The sequence below is a fragment of the Hydra vulgaris genome, chromosome 01, assembly GCF_038396675.1.
Source record: "Hydra vulgaris chromosome 01, alternate assembly HydraT2T_AEP".
NCBI lineage: Eukaryota > Metazoa > Cnidaria > Hydrozoa > Anthoathecata > Hydridae > Hydra > Hydra vulgaris.
The window spans coordinates 23340001-23362917 of NC_088920.1; the positions used below are offsets into that span (position 1 = coordinate 23340001).

General features: G+C 25.9%; 1 protein-coding gene across 1 annotated transcript in view; it reads right to left on the reverse strand.

The window, feature by feature from the left end:
- The window catches only part of LOC136074264 (uncharacterized), a 28486-nt gene extending 6637 nt beyond the window's left edge, over positions 1-21849 (reverse strand). Inside the window, exons 1-5 of the mRNA XM_065786569.1 lie at positions 21741-21849; positions 21097-21210; positions 20917-21000; positions 19479-19763; positions 5811-5838 (exon numbers count right to left, since the gene is read on the reverse strand). Of these exons, the coding sequence (XP_065642641.1) occupies positions 5811-5838; positions 19479-19763; positions 20917-21000; positions 21097-21210; positions 21741-21849 (620 nt within the window). The remainder of the gene's footprint in view (positions 1-5810; positions 5839-19478; positions 19764-20916; positions 21001-21096; positions 21211-21740) is intronic.
- Between the last annotated feature and the right edge of the window lie 1068 nt (positions 21850-22917).

A 22917-nucleotide genomic window follows, 5' to 3' on the forward strand; every position in this document is an offset into this window, starting at 1 on the left:
TATATATATATATATATATATATATATATATATATATATATATATATATATATATATATATAAATATATATAAATACACATATATATATATATATATATATATATATATATATATATAGACAGATATATATATATATCATTATAATTGCTATAGAAAACGTTTAATGTTTACCATTTAATGTAGTTTCATTAGTTACTAGGCTGTGAAAGAGCATGTTCTCATAATGCACACGGTCATTGGAGAAAGATCTCTTAAGCGAGTTAAAACCTTTTTCCTTTTTAAATTTAATTATTATTTATTAGTTTAGAAATATTACATAAAGAATCATATTAAGATAAATAATCATCGTTAAGATCATATTATAATTGAAGTAAGTATAGAAAATAGTTATATATTACATTTTTATTAAATATAAAGTAGAAAGGGTCACTCCTATTAATTTTTTAAATCATTTATATTTTGTTTGTTTAAGTTTTTCTTTGAGCTTTATTTCTTTTTTAGCATTTTTTATTACTTTATTTTTTAGAAGAAAAATAGAGGTATGGATGAGGCCCAATTATTTTTTATGCAACAAAAAAGTTATACTAATGCTATTTCCATAAAATTGGTTATTTCTACTTTGAAATTTCTGTGATGCTATTAATTATTTTTGTTCTTTTTTAGAAAATTTAGAAAAATAAATTAAAATGTTGTGCCAACACTGACATGGCATATCACATGTTATTGTATGTAAAGGTTAAATTTTGTTATGAGGATTACAGTTCTTATAAAGAAAAAAAAAAAAAAGGTAAAGAGTATTGTTTGTATATATTTATTTTGTTTACTTTGAATCTTTTTAAATTTTCTCGCGTCATTTTCAAAATTGTTGTTTGCGCATGTTTTTTATTTGCATATATGCTTTTTTGATAAGTATGTGTATGTGGTAATATGTGCTTTATAGTTGTTTTATCAATGTTTTTTTATAATAATGTAAAGTGTTTTTTTACTGTTTCTGTATGTGTTAATATCTGTTATATAATTGCTTTACAAATGAGTTTAAATATGTATATAAGGTATATATTTAACCTTATATACATATTTAAACACATTTATTGTGTTTATAGTTGGTACATATGTTTATATTAAGTTGTTTCCGTGTTTTCAAAGTGCTATGACTTGGTAAACGTGTAGAGCAAGATTTGTCAACCTTGCTAGTCAGGTGATTACTTATAACAGAAGGTTACACGACAGTGTTTAGTGTCAAACTGTTACTGCTTTAGGTCTAGGTGTTTTCAAGCCTTTATTATTAATTATTCTAAAAATACATAATAATTTATTTTAATAACATTTTGCATAATATTGTCATTTATGTTCTGTTATATATGAATGTTGTGTTACTTAAGTTATGTTATATGCATATTATATTAACTTATGGTGTGTGCTATTGTGTGCTGTTGCTATGTTGTTTTTTTGTTATCTTTTGAGTTGATAGACATTTGGCTTACCTTCACATTGGTGTCTATTGTTAAAAATGATAGATAGGTAATTTTATTATTAAAAATCACTGCTTTTAATCATTCACTAAAAGCCAAGTCAAATTATTTTGCCATATATACAATTTGTTTTATCTCAATTTGATTTTTTGTCTGTAGCGCTGTTTACTACATGATTTTTTATAAATATTTTGGAATCATGATGTTCCAGCATAAATTATTTTGTAAAAGCTAACATGATATAATAATATTTTACAACTACTACTCTGGTCAATCACAACAGCTTTTTTTTCATTTTTTGTATGTAATGTTTTTCTTATTTATTTACTTATTCGTTACATTTTTTATTTTAGATTTATTAGATGATGTATTTATGTGGTATAGAAAAACAAAATATTGTATAGTTTTGTGAATTTTTTAAAAACATTTACTAATAACTTTTTTAAAGAAATAATATTGCAGTTTGCAAATAAGGGTTTACAATGTTTTTTTTAACTTTTCTGTGTTAGCAGTATGTTTATTATTAGAATTGTTTTTAATAATTTTTAATAATTTTTTAATTTTTATTTGCTAATTTATTTTCAAACATCTCCTACCTGATATATATATTTTTTTAAGTCATAAGATTATTGTAAAATTTATTTCAAACGACAGTTTGCTATATATAAAAATTATTTGTGTGTGATATTTAGAGTAGAAAAAGATTTTTTTATGTTACTACTTTTAATCAAAAGTGAAGTTTAAATGCATGATATTAGGCTAGAAGCAGATATTAGTTTAGAAAATGGAAATGTTAATAGGCAAGTTAATCGTCGCAGAAATGAAAGAGATAGGCTTAGGCGATTTTATTACTTTCACTTGCAATCCAAAATGGCAGTCAGACAGCAAATGATAGACCTGACTTGGTTACTCGAGTATTTAAACTCAAATTGAATGACCTTCTCAATGACATTTTTAAGTTGTAACACATGTTCAGGTTATTAAATTTCAAAAACGTGGATTGCCACACGTTCATATTTTACTTCACTTTGCAAATGATAATAAACTTGAAACAGCACATGATATCAATAACTTAGTATCTGGAGAAATTCCGATTGTTAATGGTGATCTTTATGATGTTGTTAAAACTTGCATGATTCACAATCCATGTGGCATACTGAATCCACACTCTCTCTGCATGAAAGATGGGGTGTGCAGCAAAAACTATCCTAAAGAATTTAATGCTAACACAGTAGCCATTGTTAATGGTTATCCACGCTATAGACGTTGTGATAATGATTTGGTTATCAATATTAAAGGTAACAATGTAGATAACTATAGTTATATAAATAAAGCATTTATATCTGTACCTCAGTAGTCAAAGTTGGTTGTCACATTTTAGAAATTGTTCAGGATAGAGGAAATAGTAAAATAATTAGTCTTTATTGGCTTATTCTTGATGGTTAAATTTGTGCAATATTTTTTGTGTTTTATATAATTTATCTTAAGGCACATGATATATAATTTTGACAACAAAAAAAAGTTAAATAAAAAATTAATAAGTTGTTTCTGGTAAACAGACGTTTTTCCTTTGAACATTGTAGGACACCAAACCTTTTATATTGATATAACTTTGTTTCACATTGTCGTAGAACAACAGTTTTAATACCTCTGTGTAGATACTAAAAAAACTAAAAAGGTCTCATACAAAACTCATTTTCACAAGAAAACGGACAACCGACTTTTGTCTTCTGAGGTACAGATATTAGGACTTTAAGTTTATTTTAGTTTATAGTTTTGGTTTAGTTTATTGTTATTTTTAGTTAGTTTTAGCTTCAGTTATCTTTTTTTCTTACTTTAGACAACTTTATGGAAGAAATTAGTGGAATAGGTAAAAATATTATAATTGTATATTTAAATGTAAATACTATTTTATTGATTATTCTGAGGTATATATTTTTGTCTTTAGTGTCTGATAGAAGCATAACTAATAGGGCTGTGTTTTATATTTTGTATGGAGAAATATTTGCAATACGTGAAAGAATTACTTCATAAATATGACATTTTTTAACTGTGTTTTACTCATATTTTTATTAAAATTTTTCACATATTATAATATATTTTCACATTTTTTATTAAAATAAAATTTTTCATTTAATTTTTTTTAACCCTTTTTAATTTACTCTCATTTTTTTTTTAAATGTTTTTAGCATCATCTTCTGTTACCAATGAAAATGGTGAGGTTATGATTTATATTTTAATTAAATAAAATTGAAAACATTTATAATTTTGAACAAATATGACATTTTTTAACTGGTCACGTTGTACTCATATTTTTATTAAAATAAATTTAACATTAACATGTTTAACCCTATTTAATATATTTGTTTTTTTTTTAATATCTTTGGCATCATTTTCTGTTGCCTTTAAAAATGGTGAGGTTATGCTTTATATTTTGATTAAATAAAATTGCAAATATTTATAATTTTTATTTTATTCTTCATTTTTAATTTAGAGTCGTTAACATTTAAGAGCTTTGGTAATTTTAGATGCGTTAACATTTGAGTACTACAAAAATTATTGCTACCAACACCCACGACCTCTCTCGGAGAGGTCCTTCAAAAAGTTATGTAGTAATGGCGGTATGGATGAGCCCTCCTTCAAAAGGAGGGCTTATCTATACAGGGGTGTTAGGACACACCAAAGGAAAAACAGCAACCAAAAGGTTGTAAATTTCTTCTAACAATGAAGAGATTTATAACTTTTGCCACTTTTTCTTCAGTGATTTTTTTTTTTTTTTAAATTTTGTAAATCTTTTTTTTCAAATCAAATCAAATATAAAACATAATATATTATGTTTTATATTTGATTTGATTTTACTTAAGACACTTGATTTTACGTAAGTAAAATCAAATTAATTTAAGAACAATACTAAGTATGAACTTTACTATTTATAAAAACGTTTAATAAGTCTTAAATTTGAATGATTTTAACCTTTTTTATAAATTCAAACATATAATTATGCCCTTTTTTTAGTTGCATTTGTCATCACTTGATTAGCTAGCTTACTGTTGAAACATGGTTTTAATTTAGTAAATTTATATGATGTAAAGTTTACACTATTAATCATTAGTCAACAGTTAAGGAGAAGCTGGTATTTTACATAATAAGGTAAAAATAAATTTGTTTACATAATAAAACCAGTTTTTATGGTTATTTGTGTTTAAGTTATTTTGTGCTACGATGTTGTTTTTGTTGTAAACAGTAACAGTTACTTTTCTTATGCTCATAAATATTTATTGCGTGTCTTTTTTACATTTATTAGCATGCTGCCTTGGAAGCACTCTTTTAGGTACTGGCAGGCTTTTCTTGATTTTCCTCTTTTGGTACCTGCTGTGTTGTAACAGATTTTAAAAAAAAATAACTGATTAAGTGAATAAGTTCTTTTCGTCTTTATGTCGTTAACTATAAGCAATGACATTGCTGATAAGGAGCCCAAATTAAAATATTATTTATAGATAAATTTGTACTTAATTATATTTTTTAAGATGATATATCAAGTCATATTGCTATTAATGATTTAATTACTAATAACACGGGTTGTTATTAATGATTTAAATAATAATAATTACGGGTTGCTTTCTGCTAGTATATATATATATATATATATATATATATATATATATATATATATATATATATATATATATATATATATATATATATATATATATATATATATATATATATATATATATATATATATATATATACACACACATAAGTGTATATAAGTGATTAAAGTAAAAATTTATATTTAACCAATCTAATATTAAATATGAACAAGCACTAAAAAATAGTGGATACGAAAACTGTTCCCTTAAACATCAGATCAAACAAAATGCACCCCAAAAAAATCTTAAACACAATATCTATGGTTCAACACCCACAACACAAAATCGTCTCCACAGATGTCCCTAAAATGTTTTTACTAGAAAACAACTTTCTTAAAACCTAAATCACAAACTTTATAAAATAAAAAAAATATTTAGACAAAAACATTTTGAAAGAAATATTTAGGCTGAAATATTTGAAAGAAATATTTAGAGTAAAATATTTTAAAATAAATATTTAGTCTGATATATTTTGAAAAACTGTTTAATAATTTCTCTATTAACTGTCTAATAATTTCTACAAAATATATAATCAAAGTTCCGGAAGTGTATCACAACCCAGATTTAAGATCAATTACAACTAACAAAAAATTAATTTTTTATAAATTTCTTCTACCATAAAATTAACACCATGTAACTATTAAAAAAAATTAAGAATAAATAAATATAAAAATATTTTATTACCTAAATTTTTCTTGACTTGATAAGGTATCTAAAATTTAAAATATTTAACATTTTTATGTTGAAACAATTTTCATCATAAAAATCAAAAAGTTCTTCAAAATGCTTTGCATTATTATTTTGTATAATGAAAAGACAATGTTTTTGGTGATTTAATAGATAGTAGATAGAAAAGCTAATAGAATTATAGACAAACCAAAAAAAAAATCATTAAATCAAGAAATGCTAAAACAGTGAACTGTTACTGAATTAAGGTAATATTATTATTTTAACATTTAGTTAATAGATCAAAACAAAACTAAGAAAAGAAATAAAAAGTTATTTTCAAAAAAGATCAATAAGAAAAAACTAGAAAAAAAACCCTGCTGATCAGATGCAATTAAAAATTCAGAAGGTAAGAAAGAGGAAGAACTTTTTCTTTCAACATATTGTTAAGTAGATGATAGTTTTAAAATATTATACACAAAAGAACACTACATAAGGTCTTGTTTTAAAACATTAAATGGCAAGCCATTTACAACCTTCCAAGAAATTTAACGTAGACATTTAACGTATCATTTCAGTCTAGCCACTTTTTATCATTTTTAAATAAAAAAGTTTTTAAATTTTATTTAAAAGTTTTTTTATTTAAAAATGATAAAAACTTTTTTAGTTATTGTTTAAGAAGTAAGATCTTAAGATAAGATCTTTATAAGATAAGAGAAGATTTCAGATTTATTTTAGATAAGAGATAAAGATAATCTTTTCAAGATAAGAAGTAATTAATAAAATATAAAGCACTTATGAAGTTTGAATGACAATTACATAATTAAGTTTGAATGACAATTAGTTGATTTTATTGCATCAGACGCCGATTTATTTGCAATTGACATCTTCACAGTTCCAATAATTTCAAGCGCCAATATTTAATAGTACGCCGTGGTTATTTATGCACAGAACCGCATGAAAATAAGTAAATACACATAAAAGTTAAGATAGTAACCCTAAAAGAAGCAGTTTTTAACCTGAGATTTTTTTTATTTTTTCATAAAAAAGACATTGAATTAACTTTATATTAACGTTTTTTTTTTATCTAAAATCTATACAGTTTATATGTTTTTGTTGGTAAATATTTGTAATCAAGGAAAAAAACAACAAAAAACAACAAATTTGTACGTTTAGTGTAAAAGCTCGTAATAGTATTATTATTAGTAATAGTATTAAACTAATAATATATATATATATATATATATATATATATATATATATATATATATATATATATATATACATATATATATATATATATATATATATATATATATGCATATATATATGCATATAGATATATATATATATATATTTGTCTATATATATATACACACACACACACACACACACACACACACACACACACACACACACACACACATGTATATATATACATAAACATGGTCCCCACATTCTAAAGCAGGGCGCTAATGATCTTTCTGCTGATAATACAGTTACTGGAATTGTAAAAAACAGTTTCATTGCCAGACAGATGTTGGTAAAAATGCCTTGAAGTTGTTTGTCATAAATACATTTACAAGTTTGGCCGCTTTTAAATTTAGGTCCATCATAATATTTCTGCAAATTCAAAATGGGTGAGAATAAATAACATATTGCATTGGCTTCTTCAAATCGTCTGCTCAAATCATTAATTATAAAATCCAATACTGGGTAAACGACAGAAGTTATGAAATATTGATCTGGTTCATTAAAGAATTTCCTTTTTGTAGGAAATTGAGCTTGTATTCCAATAAATTGTGCAACAACTTTTGCCTCTTGAAAAATACTTTCCCATGAGTATATGAGTTATCTCCTTCACTAAATCTTAGATAAGGGCTGTTTCAATATAAAATTCCTTCGCTTTGTAGGACCACGTTCTAATTTTCGAAAAGTGCTAGTATTTCGTGCCAAAAAGCACAAAATACTAGCAACTATCGACAGCTTATATTTTTAAGCCTAAAAATAAATAGACCTTCATAAATTGTGAGATATATTTTTAGGACTTTATGTTTCATGCTGAAGGTGTTAGTTCTAAAACATTTCCCTGGAGAATATCTAACGCAGCAAATACGCCAGGATAATGTTTGGCAATTGGTTGAATGACTTGAATTCTTTCACTCCACCTTGTTAAAACAGCAATATATGTGAAATAAGTAAAAAATCAGGAAGGTTACCTGAATTGATGAAACGTCTGTTTGTTTTCAATTATTAACTTTAGATATTGTTTTTGGTTTAAAAGTTCTTTTCTTTTCACATTTATTTTTAATTCAAAACAATAATTTCACTCGATTTTAGTATTTTTCTAGTTACTATCACCATGCCCTTTTTGCATTCAGGCCCTAGTGCTACAGTACCACCATCCCTGTTCCTTTGTGGGGGCCATGTATGTATGTATTTATGTGTGTGTGTTTGTTATATATATATATATATATATATATATATATATATATATATATATATATATATATATATATATATATATATATATATATATATATGTATATATATATGTATATATATATATATATATATATATATATATATGTATATATCTTAACATATTATTGCCAAATTTAATAGTGTTAGTGCAAATTCGATTGTGTTTGACAGGGAAGCCTTGGCAGCCATTGCAATCAAGATAGTGGCGAGAAAGGGTCGCAGCACTTTGTTTTATAAGAAAACGTGAACGAATGTGTTTACAAATATCTAATGTACGAAAACTTCAAATTAAGTATTGTTAAAACATACTGAAACATTTATCAAGTTTAAAAGTTTGATTTTCACTTGAAAATCGCATTGCGCCAAGTCACTTTAATTTTGATCTATAACATTTATTTCTGTTAAAAAAATTATTATGTGGTTTTAAAAATTTTAAAAGATTAACAACATACTTGCATGGCTGTGTGGATAGTGCGCTGAGCTTCTGAACAGGTAAGCCATGGTATAAATCCTACCACTGGCGATTTTTTTTTTAATTTTTATAGATTATTTTAAAATACAAAATACTTTTGAAATTTTATAGAGATTATATACAAACATGTAATGATATTTTACACTTTAACAAACGAAAAGATTTTAAAAAAGGTAAAATTTCTAAAAACATTAAAACAGCAGGAGAAAAATTTGTTGCGCATGTGTCATGATTGAGATACTTATGTTATTAATGTACTCAGGTAATTAGTTTTAATAAGCTGCAGAAAAAAAAAGGTTTCTAAACTTTTAAAGAAAAAACTTAATAAGACAGTCCTGCTACTCCAGAAGGTGCAGTTGTGGAGGCAAAAAAAAAAAAGCCCGCAGCTAGAAAAAAATTTAAAACTTTCTTTTAACAATTAAAAGTTTTTTTTGGCTACATATATCTTTTAACTATAAATATATGCTGTAACTGTTTTTCAAAACGCCTTTATATGCTTATTACGTATTTCAAGAAAAATGCAATTAGAAAAAAATTATTAGGAGAAACTCTTTGTAAAACATTTCTTGAAATGAATAATTTTTATGAATTTTTTCAGAACTCTTTGAAAATATGTATTCAATAACGTTTGTAGACATCAAAACTAGCTTATTTTGTAAAAAAGTCAAATTTTTTTTACCTCAAGGCGTTTTAAAAAATGGCTGCAGTATGGATGATACAATGAATACGTTAAAATGAGATAATTTGACGCAAAATTAAAAAGCTCTTAACAAAAGCAACTAAACCAAAAAAATTAAAAGAAATTGCAGTTCAGTGCACTTAAAAATTTTAAGTATAGTATATTGGTGTTTGCAAAGAAACATTATATAAATCGTTTTTTAATATAAAACTAATTTTTTTTAAACTTTGTTGTATAGGTTTGGCGCTTAACCATCCCTATATAAACAATATACAGCAGAGAAAATAAAGTTAGCCTCACCTTTAGTTTTCATTCTAATTTAACAAAAATGGCAGTGAAACAATTATTAAATCTACTTTATTACTTAATATCTTTTACTACAACTCAAAATTTATAAATTGGTATGTTTAATTAATTACAAATGAAAAAAAAAAAAAAATTTGTGGAGAAAATAGAATTAGCCTCATTTACATTATATACAAGAAAATACGGAAAATATTTTGTTTTTAGGCTTATTTAATATTTAGTAACGTTTCCTGATTTTTTAATGACTTCAAATAAGGGACTTAACAAACACCAGTCACAAGATTTTGGATAGTTTCTATAAGTATTTTATTCCAAGCCTCTCTGATACGAGTTTTTAGCTCCAAGGTGTATTTAAATTGCTTAACATTTTCAGAAACCTTCCTATAAAGTATTCTCCATAGATTTTTAAATAGGTTAAGATCTGGACTACATGCAGGCCATTCCATTACGTGAATATTTTTTTCTCTAAACCAAGCTTTTGTAAGTTTTGAATTATAGATCGCAGCATTATCTTGTTGAAAAGTGAAATTTTCACCCATCAACTCCTCACCATGTTCAAGCAAACTTATTTCTAGTAAGTCAATGTAGTCCTGTGAATTGATATTTGTTGAAATCCATGACATTGGGAGTTTTTCAGCAAAAAACCCCCCAAACCATAACAGCTTTACCACCAAAGTTACAACTTATCCGAGTTTCTTTCTCTTTTTGAAGATTGTGCCAGTAATATTGATCGCCATCAAGACCATCTAGATTGAACTTTTTTTCATCACTAAAAAGAACTTGATGCCATTCTTCCTGCCAAGACGTGATCTTTTACAAATTGTAATCTTACTTCTTTATGACAAGTAGCAAGTTTTAGCTTTGGTTTACGCTTTTTCCAAACTGTGTTTGGATCTTTATGTAAGATTTGTCTCACGCGTTGAACAGATACAGGTAATTGTAAATCAGCACGAATTTGAGATGCAGTCATGTTCTGAGCAGCAGCACAACACACAATAACTCATTTAGTACGATTATCAATTTTACGTTTGCCACCACTTCCTTTTATAAGCTCCATAATTAACGCCAATCTTGAAGTAAATATTAACCACTTTTGGAGAACTTTTAATTTTCTTTGCAATTTCTCCATTAGATAAGCTTGTATCTTTGTATGCTTTAATTACTGCTAATTCTTCATTCGTTAAACGCTTACCACATCCCATTTCAAATTAAGGTATCAAAAACCAAACATTAAAAACTTTATGAACACTGATTTCACAGTCTTTGTTTAGTTTACAAATAATGATAAAAAACCAAGTCACAAATGCGTATACCAGATCAAAATATACAAGTAAACTGAAAATAATTATTGATGAGGCTAATTCTATTTGTTACCGCAAATATCAAGTATTATACACTCTATGGTTTTATCAAATGTACCACAATTCAATTATGCTATATTATAATCTAAATGTATATTTTTAATAAAATGTAAAAAATCTACTTATATAACATTTTATTCAGGATCATAGGTAATATAAAATTGAAAAAACACGAAACATTGTCTCATCCAAGTAGAAAATTTGAAACTTCAATTCTAGATTTGCCCCTCTCTTAATATTTTGAAAAAAAAAGTTCTTCAAAAGCATATCATGTTGGGTCTCAAAGGAATTGAAATTCTAAAAATAATTATCATTTTATATAAAGATTACTATTTTAAGTTTCATGGCTTAAAAACTACCATTTTTTAACTAAAAATAAATAAGTACATATTTTCATAGTTTTTTTAAAAAAACTTTTTTAATTTGTGTTTCCATAATTTTGTGTGTGTATATATATATATATATATATATATATATATATATATATATATATATATATATATATATATATATATATATATATATATATATATATATATATATATATAAATATACATTATACTTTATATTTATATATATATGTATATATATATATATATATATATATATATATACTTTATATATATATATATATATATATATATATATATATATATATATATATATATATATATATATATATATATATATATATATATATGTATATATATATATATATATATATATATATATACATTATACTTTATACATTATACTTTATACATTATCATTATACAATATACATTATCAAGTATAAATATATTTGATAACAAGGGTCTAAACACCATAGATATATTGTATTGAAAAATTAATAATAGAGCTATATCTCTGAAAAAAGTTTTTTATTCAATAATTACAAATAATTACATCTGAGGAAACACAGCTTTTGAGTTTTATTTTGCAAAAAATAATAATGTAAAAAACAATATTTTATAATTGCTACATCAGCTTTATATCATTAACAGATTGCTCGATATCAAAAAAGTAAATACAGAAATTTTCTAATAATTTAGACAAAAACCACACGTTTAACTTTTTTGTAATAAAGGAAGTGAAGATGCAACATTATATATTTTTTAATAAATATATAATGTTGTGTTATGAAATTTCCAATTGTGGTTCCAATGGTGAATAATTCATTCTATTAAATACACTTTATTTGTAATACTTTCTTCAGATATTTGCTTCTTTAGGAGCGCCCTAACATTTTTATAGGACTTAGGTCGGGAGAGTTTCCTGGTCAATCAAATAATGGAATATTCTGTTCTAATAGATATTTTTTACTTGATTTAGTTGTGTGACATGGTGCTTCTTCCTGAACGAAGTTTTTTTTCCCTTGGACCAACTCACTCTGCCAATTGTGACAACAATCTTCGTTTCAGGACTTTTTTATATTGTAATTGATTCATTATTCCCTTAACAACATAGCCATCCCATTCCCCTTTCACATATCACTGACCAGATCATCACAGATGTAGGGTGTTTAATAATTTGAATGATGCAGTCCAATAAGTATTATTGGACTGCATCATTCAAATTGATATATATGTATATAAATATACATATATATCAATTGACAAAAAATTAGCAAGTTGTTGGCATACATAAAAGTGGTCAGCTTGAGATTGCAGCATATATAGAGTTAGAACAATGCCTTAAAATATAATGATTTTCGCAGAGTCAAAGATAAAGGTTGCTCTGGTCATCCTAATAAAATATGAGAAGTAGACAAAAATTTATCAAATACTCTTGCTAAATGCAACGGTAACATAAACATAGCTGAAATCGTCTCAGACCTAATACAACAATGGATGCATTTGAGTCTGCATTGCTTAATTGGCATTTGAGTCTGCATTGTTAGATTTACCAATAGCATAATAGATGCATATTTAAACTGATTGCCTAAATCAACATTGGTATAAAGAGATATTAGAACTCCACTTGGTAAAGATCACTTGGCTCCACTTGGCAAGATCAACAAAACAAGGCTGATTCTCATGCAGCACACTTAATCAAACATTACATGGAAGAAAAATAATTGAACCTGATACCTGATAGACTTGGAGTAGAGTGCTCAACTAATTGGAGCGTATATATTGTCTATAAGTCGTCCGCATATAAGTTTAAAAGTCATCCACACAATTGAGAAAATAAACTTTAATTACTCAATCAAAAATATTCCTACTCCATCGGAAAAAGAATTCTTATTACAGTTATTGGAGAAGACTAAAGCACCCATAAAAAGAATGAGGTGGAAAGTTTTAGTCTTTCTTAATAAACTTTCTGACAAAACTAATTCATCCAAACCTGAGAACTATGGCATTAAATCTGCAAAATGTTCTCCACTAAATGATTTAACTAATCTAGTTAAAAACATTAAATTTAATAAAGTAAACATCAAGTTACAAGAAAAGCTTTCTAGCAATAAAATTTTTTTGCGCAAACCACATAAAACTTCAACTCAAGCCAACAAAACCTCCAATGTGTACAGAATTTCCAAAGAAGAGCATAACCACCTCCTTAAGAACGCCGTTACATGTACATATAAAAACCAAAATCTGAAAGATCAAATAAATATTGAAAGTAAACAACTTTTAACTAATCATGATGTTTTCAACAGAATTGAATTAAATGGCACCTCTAATTGTTTTATCACTCTAAAAGACAACAAGGATAATTTTTTAGCCAACCCTACAGTTCAGCTATTAAATCCTGCAAAAAACTAATTAAGAAAGATTTCTAAAGTTATGTCATCAAAAATAAATAGTGATCTTAGAAAAAAAGTTTACATCAATCAATGGCAAAACTCACAGAACATTATAGATTGGTTTCAAAGTATTTAAAGAAAAACATCTATCCAAGTTCTCGATTTTCCATATAAATGGATTTTATCCTTCAATAAATGAAAATTTATTGTCATTAAATAGGATAGAAATCATTATTAATAAATAATAAAGAAGTCTGGATATAAAAAAGTAGAGGTTTGTTTAATGTCATCATAGGAGCCTTTGATGGCACATAAGTTTGTGAGTTAGTTGGAATACTCATCTTGTTTCAATTACCGCAGTCTTACAACATAGATGAAGTCGGATTGTATAGAGATGATGGTCTAGCAGTGTTTAAGAACCAGAGTGACCAACAAATGTAAAAAATTAAGAAGCACTTTGCAAAAATTTTGATCTTCTTATAAACATCAGCTGTAATTTTAAAGTTGTTAATTATTAGATCTTAACATTACATCTTAATCCATCAGTTATATAAATGTTGACTCTAAACACTCTCCTAGCATACTAAAACATCTTCTTCAGACTTTCAAACTAAGATAGTTAACCAACTCTTCTAACGATAACATGTTCAAGCAATCCACTCCATCAAGATACTGTATTTAAATCAGGTTTTATTTACAAATTCACTTACCATTCAAATAAAAAACCAGTCCCATTCAAAAATTACAAACGATTATAATCTGGTACTTTTCAGTACCGTTGTAACAAAAATAGACAGTAGTTTTTTGAACATGGTAGACCTGCACTTTTCGGCTGGTAAAACTTCGCAAGATATTTAATTGAAATACTATTAAAATAAGCTACTCATGTATGCCAAACATGAAGTCTGTAATTAATTCACATAATCACAGGATGTTATATAATCTATAATATGATACTATATAAAGGTAGAGATGAGGGAAAAACATGCAACTGTGTCAAAAAATCCATCTACCCCAAGATCAATCAGTGCTTGATGGAGAACATTGTTTATCAAGACGCTGTGTTGTCAAATAAAGCTGACTACAAAGGAAAAGTAGATTTTGGCTTATGTGAAACTCCATTTAAATCTTGGTATGCTAATCACCTGAAATCTTTTAACATTAATAAATATAAAAATGATATTGAATTGTCAAATGAAATTTGCGACATAAAATACAAAATGTTACCCTCAATTAAGTGGAAAATTGCAAAATGTTGCAATCCTTATAACTCTTATATAAGCGAGAGGTTCCAAGTTCGATCCCCACCATGTCCCTGGTAGTATCGCGCTCAACTTGTTTCTCCGCGCAGCGACCTTGTTCATCAAGTTTCGTGTTTCCGAGTTATAGAGTTGAGAGAGGGTTATAACCACAATTAAGTAGCCTCCTCGTCAGTAGTGGCCTTCTGGGCCTTGGGGAGGTGAATTAACATAAAAAAAAAAAAAAACTCTTTGTTAAAAATTTGCAATCTTTGTTTATACGAAACTCTTTATTTTAACATATAAAGATGAAAACTTGTTAAATAAACGAAATGAGTTGATTTCATAATGCAGGCACAAGAACAAATTCCTCCCATCTCCTTTTGAAATAGGTGGTTAGCTAATACATTGTGTTTTTAATATTAGACACTCTTTTACTATTATGTGTTTTGTTTTATTATTATAATACAAAACAGTCTAAAATAACAATATATATATATATATATATATATATATATATATATATATATATATATATATATATATACATATATATATATATATATATACATACACATATCTTAGACACTTTATAATCAGCATTGTATAAGTCACTACCAAGAAGAATGGTCTCATATTGCGTGGAATTGCTTACATCCTAATGTCGATACTATCAGTATAGTTCGATACCACTTGATACCGAGAAGGATGGTCTGGTATCGTGTGGTTATCGCTAATGTACCAATATCGTTACTATCAGTATTGATTCGATACCGATAACGATAACAATAATAAAAACAATCATAGAGTATCGCATGGTCTAGAATTAAGACTCTAAATTAAACAAAAAATAAAATTAAAATGTGATTTATTGAATTTTTTATTAACAAAATACAAATTTAATTGCTTTTTAGAGATTTAGTTATTGTTTTTTTAACTATATACAATACTTTGGCTATGGACCGTTTATTGTATTTTCCGTTGCTGCATTTTCTCTGGTATTTTAGGATATTTCTCTATTAATATTTTAATAATTTTGGCGGCATTTACTGTAAATTTTACATCTAAACAATGTAAAATGAGTTAAATAATTTTGGAAATATTATTACCAAAAAAAGACCCTTTGATAGACCTGAATTTAATTATTTTTTTTTACAATTAGTTAGTAGGTATCTATATACGAAACAAAAAAAATCGGTCGATTTATGAATTATTGCTCCACCAAATAAATTAAATTTTTCTAAATCCTAATAGTTAATAAACAATAATAGTTATAACATAAAAACGTAAAAAATCATTCTTTCATTTTAAAAAATTAAATCATTCGGAAAGACTTAGATCTTCGGACTAGTAGGCTATAACTTGACCATGCAACGTCTGAGAGTTAAGTTATTATATATAAAAACAATTCTGCTGGTAATCAATCTTTCCCAGCATTGCCGACAATTACCTTTTGAGATAAAGTATAACCAATACTTAGTAAGTAGTGTTTACCTATATTTTTCTTAAATTAATCCCAGATTAATGATGTTGTAAAAGGCATAATGAGTGAAAATTAGTTTCTTTTATAACTAAAGTATACTTATATTTAATTGTTTAAAACTAAAGTTTAGTTGTTGAATGTTGAACACAGAACGAAAGACCAGGTGAAGATTACAATACCACAAGAGTTTTAATTAAAGTGATGATACCAGATGAGAAATTAAAATATGGATGCGATATCACACAATTAATTAAATTTAAATAACTGTAATGACTGTTACAAAATCAATTCCCTTTAAACAATCATTTCTCATACTCACCTAGAATAATCATTAAAAATTGTATCACAAGCCATTTCCTTTGGAGAATTATATGAAAACCTCTCTTTAACGATAGTTACAAAATTAATTCCCTTTGAACAACCATTTATAATACTTATTTAGAATAATCGTTTACAATTGCATCACAAGCAAATCCCTTTAGAGAATTATATGGAGAACTCTCTTTAATGATTGCAAAACTATTTCCTTGGCGATTAAATCCGCAGAAAAATTTTGCCTGAATGGAATAACAATGAGAAACTACACACAGCAGGGGTGGGTCCAAGTCAGACTTCTAAGGGGAAGTCTGACCAAAAAAAAAATTTGATTTACATTTTTTTAATTAAAAAACTCTTTCATTTGACAGGTTAGGCCAGGAAGGCGTGCCATTTTAAGTCTTTATATGACCACGCAAATAATATTTTGTTTTTATGATTTAACCACGATTTTAAACAAATGCGCTGAAATAATTATTTTTAATTATTTTTAATTATTTAATTATATAAGATGTTTTTATAAGTAAAACTAAAGTAAAAATTAAAAGAAAAAAATTTTATAAGCGATGACTTTAAACAGCGAAGGTCTCTTTAATAATCTTTATATTAGAATTATAAAAGTTTTTGCTGAGAAGAAAAAAAAAAGACAAACTTTTTTGAAAGCCATTTGAATTAAATAACTTTGATCTTTACTTACGTTTTTATATTATTGAAACGCATTTAAATAAAGTAACAAATCACTGCTAATGATTTTTTATAAAAACATTAATGAATAATATATGTTTTTTTGTATTTATTTAAGCATTTATGTTTTATAATAAATGTTTTTAAATAAAAAAAAATTATAACAATTTTTTAAATAAACGATTTAATTATTTTTACTTTTTGTGCAAAGAATTGTTAAGAATCTTTTTTTAAACTTTTAAATGTTCGCGTTTATTAAAAAAATGTCAGTTGTAAGTTGTTACTTTATTTAAAAAGGGTTTCGCATAATATGAAATTATAAAAACAATTAATGATAAACGATTCAAAGTTATTTATTCCAAAAGTAATTTAGATAATCTTATTATTTATTCTAGTTAAGTTTTAATTTTATTTTTGCTATTTTAGTTTTAGTAAAGTTATTTTTATTTTGCTTTCGCTATTTTTTTTACGAAAAGTTATTTGCTTCTTTAACGATAAGTTTTTTTTAAGTTTCTTTATAGTTGAGTTGAGATTTTTATAGCGCGTTTTTAAAACGCATATAAATTTTAAAACTTATTAACAGCCATGGTCAAGTTAAGTAAAATCAAACGGTATTTGTGTGGTCATATTATGACGTGAAATCGCACGCCTTCCCAGCCAAGCCTGATTTGATCATTTAGAATGATTTTACAAAAGTTATAAGATAGTTTGGTAATAAATATATTGAGTGGTTATATAAATACTTCTTTTTTTTGTTGAGAAAAATAATAAAATGTTGAATTATAATTTTTTGTATTATTTTAATTTTATCAATATTATTTTGAAATTTGACATTTCTTAGGAAGGCGGGTAGTTACCCGGGGGGCGGGTAGTTACCCTGAATACCACCTCCACCCATCCTTTCTTTTTTGTCCGCCCCTTACACACTGTTTAACATAATTTAATTATTTGTAATAATTTAATATAGAAATATATGTTAAACAAAATCTTTCCTTTGCTTTTAATCACGATAGAAAAAACTGATTAAAACAATAACAGAGAAGAAATTAAAATACAGAAGTGATACCACACAATTATTTAAATTAAAACAAATATACCAGATGAGAAATTAAATGACAAATATGATGTTGTACAATATTCTTTGAGAATTTCTTTTATAATAAATGAGTCAGTTATATACATCTCATTTATTATACGAATTTACTATCTCAAATTACTAATTGATTATAAAAATAAAATGTAAGTTCTCAAGATAACCCGAGTTGCAATATCAAACGATACTATCAGTACAAAATAATACAAACATAAGCAATAACTTTTGATACTAGTATCACATAATCTTGATATCGATACTATAAGTCATCACACTGAGACTAAACATTCCCAACATAACCGATACTTTCAATACCAGTATCGCATGATCTTGATATAGATAATGTAAAGTATCACATCAAGACCAAAACTTACCCACATAAACACAATAATTTTGACACCAGTACCAAGTGATCTTGATATCGATACTGTAAGGCATTGCAGCGATACCAAACAATACCAACATTAACGATACTTTCGATACCAGTATTGCGTGATTTCGATACTAGTACTGTATGGCATCGCACTGATATCAGACGAGAAAGTGAGACTCGAGACCAATTATTTAGTGTCTAATAATTTATATATATATATATATATATATATATATATATATATATATATATATATATATATATATATATATATATATATATATATATATATATATATATATATATATATATATATATATGTATATATATATATATATATATGTATATATATATATATATATATGTATATATATATATATATATATATATATGTACATATACACACATATCAGTAAATAGAAGAAAATATAACTCTTGGTTAGTACTGTTACCTCGAAATTTTCTTTCAATTTCATTTACAATATCTAAGCGATCAAAAGCTTCTAACTCTTTTTTTAATTGCTCCCATGAAAGATCTTTATTTTTTTGCTTCCATTTTTTTAATACATTATCAGCCTTGTCATAACAATTTTTATTATCAGAGCCAATATTATCAAGATCTGAATCACTTAGACCTAGGTGTCTTCCCCATCGCAACCAATTACTTCCAATATTATAGCTTATTTCACCACAACATTTTGAAATAAATTCATCAGAAGTTAATTCATTTCCAGACACTAAAAAAAAAAAAATTTAATTTTCAAACTAAACTTCTTTTGAAGAAAATGGCAAAGAAATTTCTTTTTAAAAAAATGGCAACTAATTAATAATAAAAATAATTTAAAAAAAAATTGGTATTTGTGAGTATATAAATATGATTTTAAAAGAAGTTTAAAAAATTGATCGACGTGTTTATTAGATAATTATAATCCAATAAAAGTGTTAAGATTCAAAATTTGGAAAGCAAAATCTATAGCGATAAAATAATAAACACATAAGATATTTAATAATAAACACATAATATATAAGAAAAACAAAAAGATAAATAAGTAACAGCAAAAAACTTTTTAATAAATTGAACAGCTACACAGAATCTAAATAAACAATATGCTGGTTATCAAATAACATATTATAAATGAAATATTTTGAAGAACAAAAGAAAATCAGTTTTTAATTTACAATTTTTTCATAATAACATCTTTTCAAAACATCTTTTCAAAACTTCTTCAAAACTGTAACAGGTATGTTTTCTGGACTACAAGCTGTAGAAGGAGTCTAAGCAGAAAATCACTTTAGATGCACAAGCTAGAGTGATATGAATGTTAAGCAATGGGTCAACCAGTTTGTCGGCAATACCAGGTAGGATGTGATTAGTGTAATGAAGAGTTAAAATGGATGAAAAGTTCTTGGCAAACAATTTAGCTTTTCCTTTCGTTGAGGTAACAAAATCTGAACCATGCAAGAGAAATAGAATAATAAATTTGACCTTATTGACACTTTAAAAAATAGCGGTCTTCAGCGATAGACAAACCTTTTTACAAAAGTTTCTAGCAATAGTAAACAGATGTCTGTTTTGTATGAGAATTATTTGGCAATAGATATGGAAGTAATGTGTTCAATTAGAAATTGCAGCAGCACAATGAGAGAAAAAACCACGGAGAAGAGAGAGGCTTGACTTAAAATTGTTGAAAGATTCCATGACAGCTTAAATCTAAAAAGCTATATAACTATGACATTATTCAGTAGGAAGACTAAAAATTTCTACCTAAAGGCCATCAGAAAAAAAACATGGAAAGAGTCCCAGTCATTCCAAGGTAGTTGTGAAAGGTACAACAATAAAGTAGTTCAGGTGATGAAGAAAAATGAAGTAATAGTTTCAAGAAATCAAACCATGATCAGAAGCCCCTAAGGGTGAACGTAGAGAGACTGAACACTGACTAGTATCAGAAATAAGGCATAAATCAAGTAGAGAAGCTAAATAATAGACCAAAAAACAATATTAAAAACAAAGTTAATATATATTATATGGTAACTTTTATATATATTTATTAAAATATATATAAAAGTTACCAGGTGTAGATACTTCATGGGTATCTTCAGTATCTTCTTCGTGTTTTTTATTTTCTACTGCTACTGGAAGTAGTGAATTATTAATTCCCTCATCACCATCTGATTCTTTTTTAACTGGTTTAATGCAAAAAACAAAAGAATTTTATATATATTTAAAAGCATAATATCTAATTAAAAAATTAAAGTTGACATTATGCAAAACCAAATTTTAAGCCAAAATAAATTCCAACATATCAAAAAATAACCATTATAAAAATACTATTTTGGATAGATCAATACAAATAGTTAATCAATTTAAATCAGTATATAATTATAAACCACAAAATAATAATAAAAACAAAGTTATTATAAAGATATGCACTTTAAATGTAAATTCTTGGGTTCAGCATTTTGGGTTAAAAAAATAAATAAATCTCAGTTTAATCAACAGTTATGTTTTCTTATAGTTGTATTGCTTTTCTTTCATAATCTTCTCTTCATGTATTTCCCATTTATAGTTTCCTAATAACAACGTCTTTTAAATTAATTAACTTTGATAATTTTCAAAATTTTCTCTTTATTAAAATCTTTGTGTGGTGTGAAAATCAACAAAATCTGAACCCTGTTCAATTTGTAATAATATTTAATAGTGCAATATTGAATACTTCTTTTGTATCCAGCCTGAACTTGTTGCACAGAAATTTCGTTCATAATAAAGTAAGCCTTTTTACATGCTTTTTTGTCTAATAATATGAAAAGCGTTTTTTCTAACATTTTTACTATTTTGAGAAAAACACAAAAAACTAATAGCCAGGCGAAGACTTTTTCTATAATTTTGTAATCGTAAATAAAAATGATGACTGACTTTTTCATTATTACTAGCATAATTAGATTTGTACGTTTACCAATAAAAAATTCAAATGTTGAGAAAAATCATTTTTTGAAAATGATTTTTCAAAAAATGATTTTTCTCAAAATGGACTTAATGCCTTTTAGAAAACCCCTTTTCATAGAGGATGGGTTTAGAATAAGTTATCTGTATTTAAATATAAATTGATGAAAAAGAGGATCAAAAAAATGCTACCTTTTAATCTTGAGGTCACTGAGTTCTCAAACCATGATCAATCTTATGTCCCTAAAAAACCCTTGTAAGGGATTATAGCCCATATATTGTAGAACATTTAGATATAAATTTGGAAATCAAACTATTACATCTGAGAAAGATATTTTGATTTTGAAGTTTGAAGCTAATAGGCCTAAAAAATTTCAAAATAACAGGGGAATTAGCATTTATACAGAACTTATTACTTAACTTGGTTATGGGGAAAACATCTAGAAGTGATTTTAAGTGAAAACTTAAAATCCTTTGTAGATGTTTTCCCCAAAAGTGTTTCTGAAAATTGTTTTGGTTGTTTTTATCATTCCCAAAATATATATCTTAAAATAATAATGTGTTTCCATTTTGTGGCGTTTTTTTCAAAAAATTTCTGGGAAAAAGCATGCATTTCAAAAAATAATCAATTTTCACAACACACTAGAACATATAAGTTGCAAAAATGCGTAACAAAGCTAAAGAACACAAAGAGAATAGAAATACTGTTTGTTTTTTGCGCCTACAGAAGGAAAATCTTGAGCTAACAACTTTTCTGATTGAGAAAGCTCAAACTGTTCTCAAAGTTGAGCTGGATTTTTCTGATAACAGGATTCCTTCAGGTATTTGTAAAAGATGTCTGTTGCCATCAGAAGAAAAGATGAGGGTAAAAGTCCTCCTCTTTCTAGCATTAACAATTTTAGGAGCATCTCAGTTTGATCGGCTACCAGAGAATCTCCTTATAGTACAGT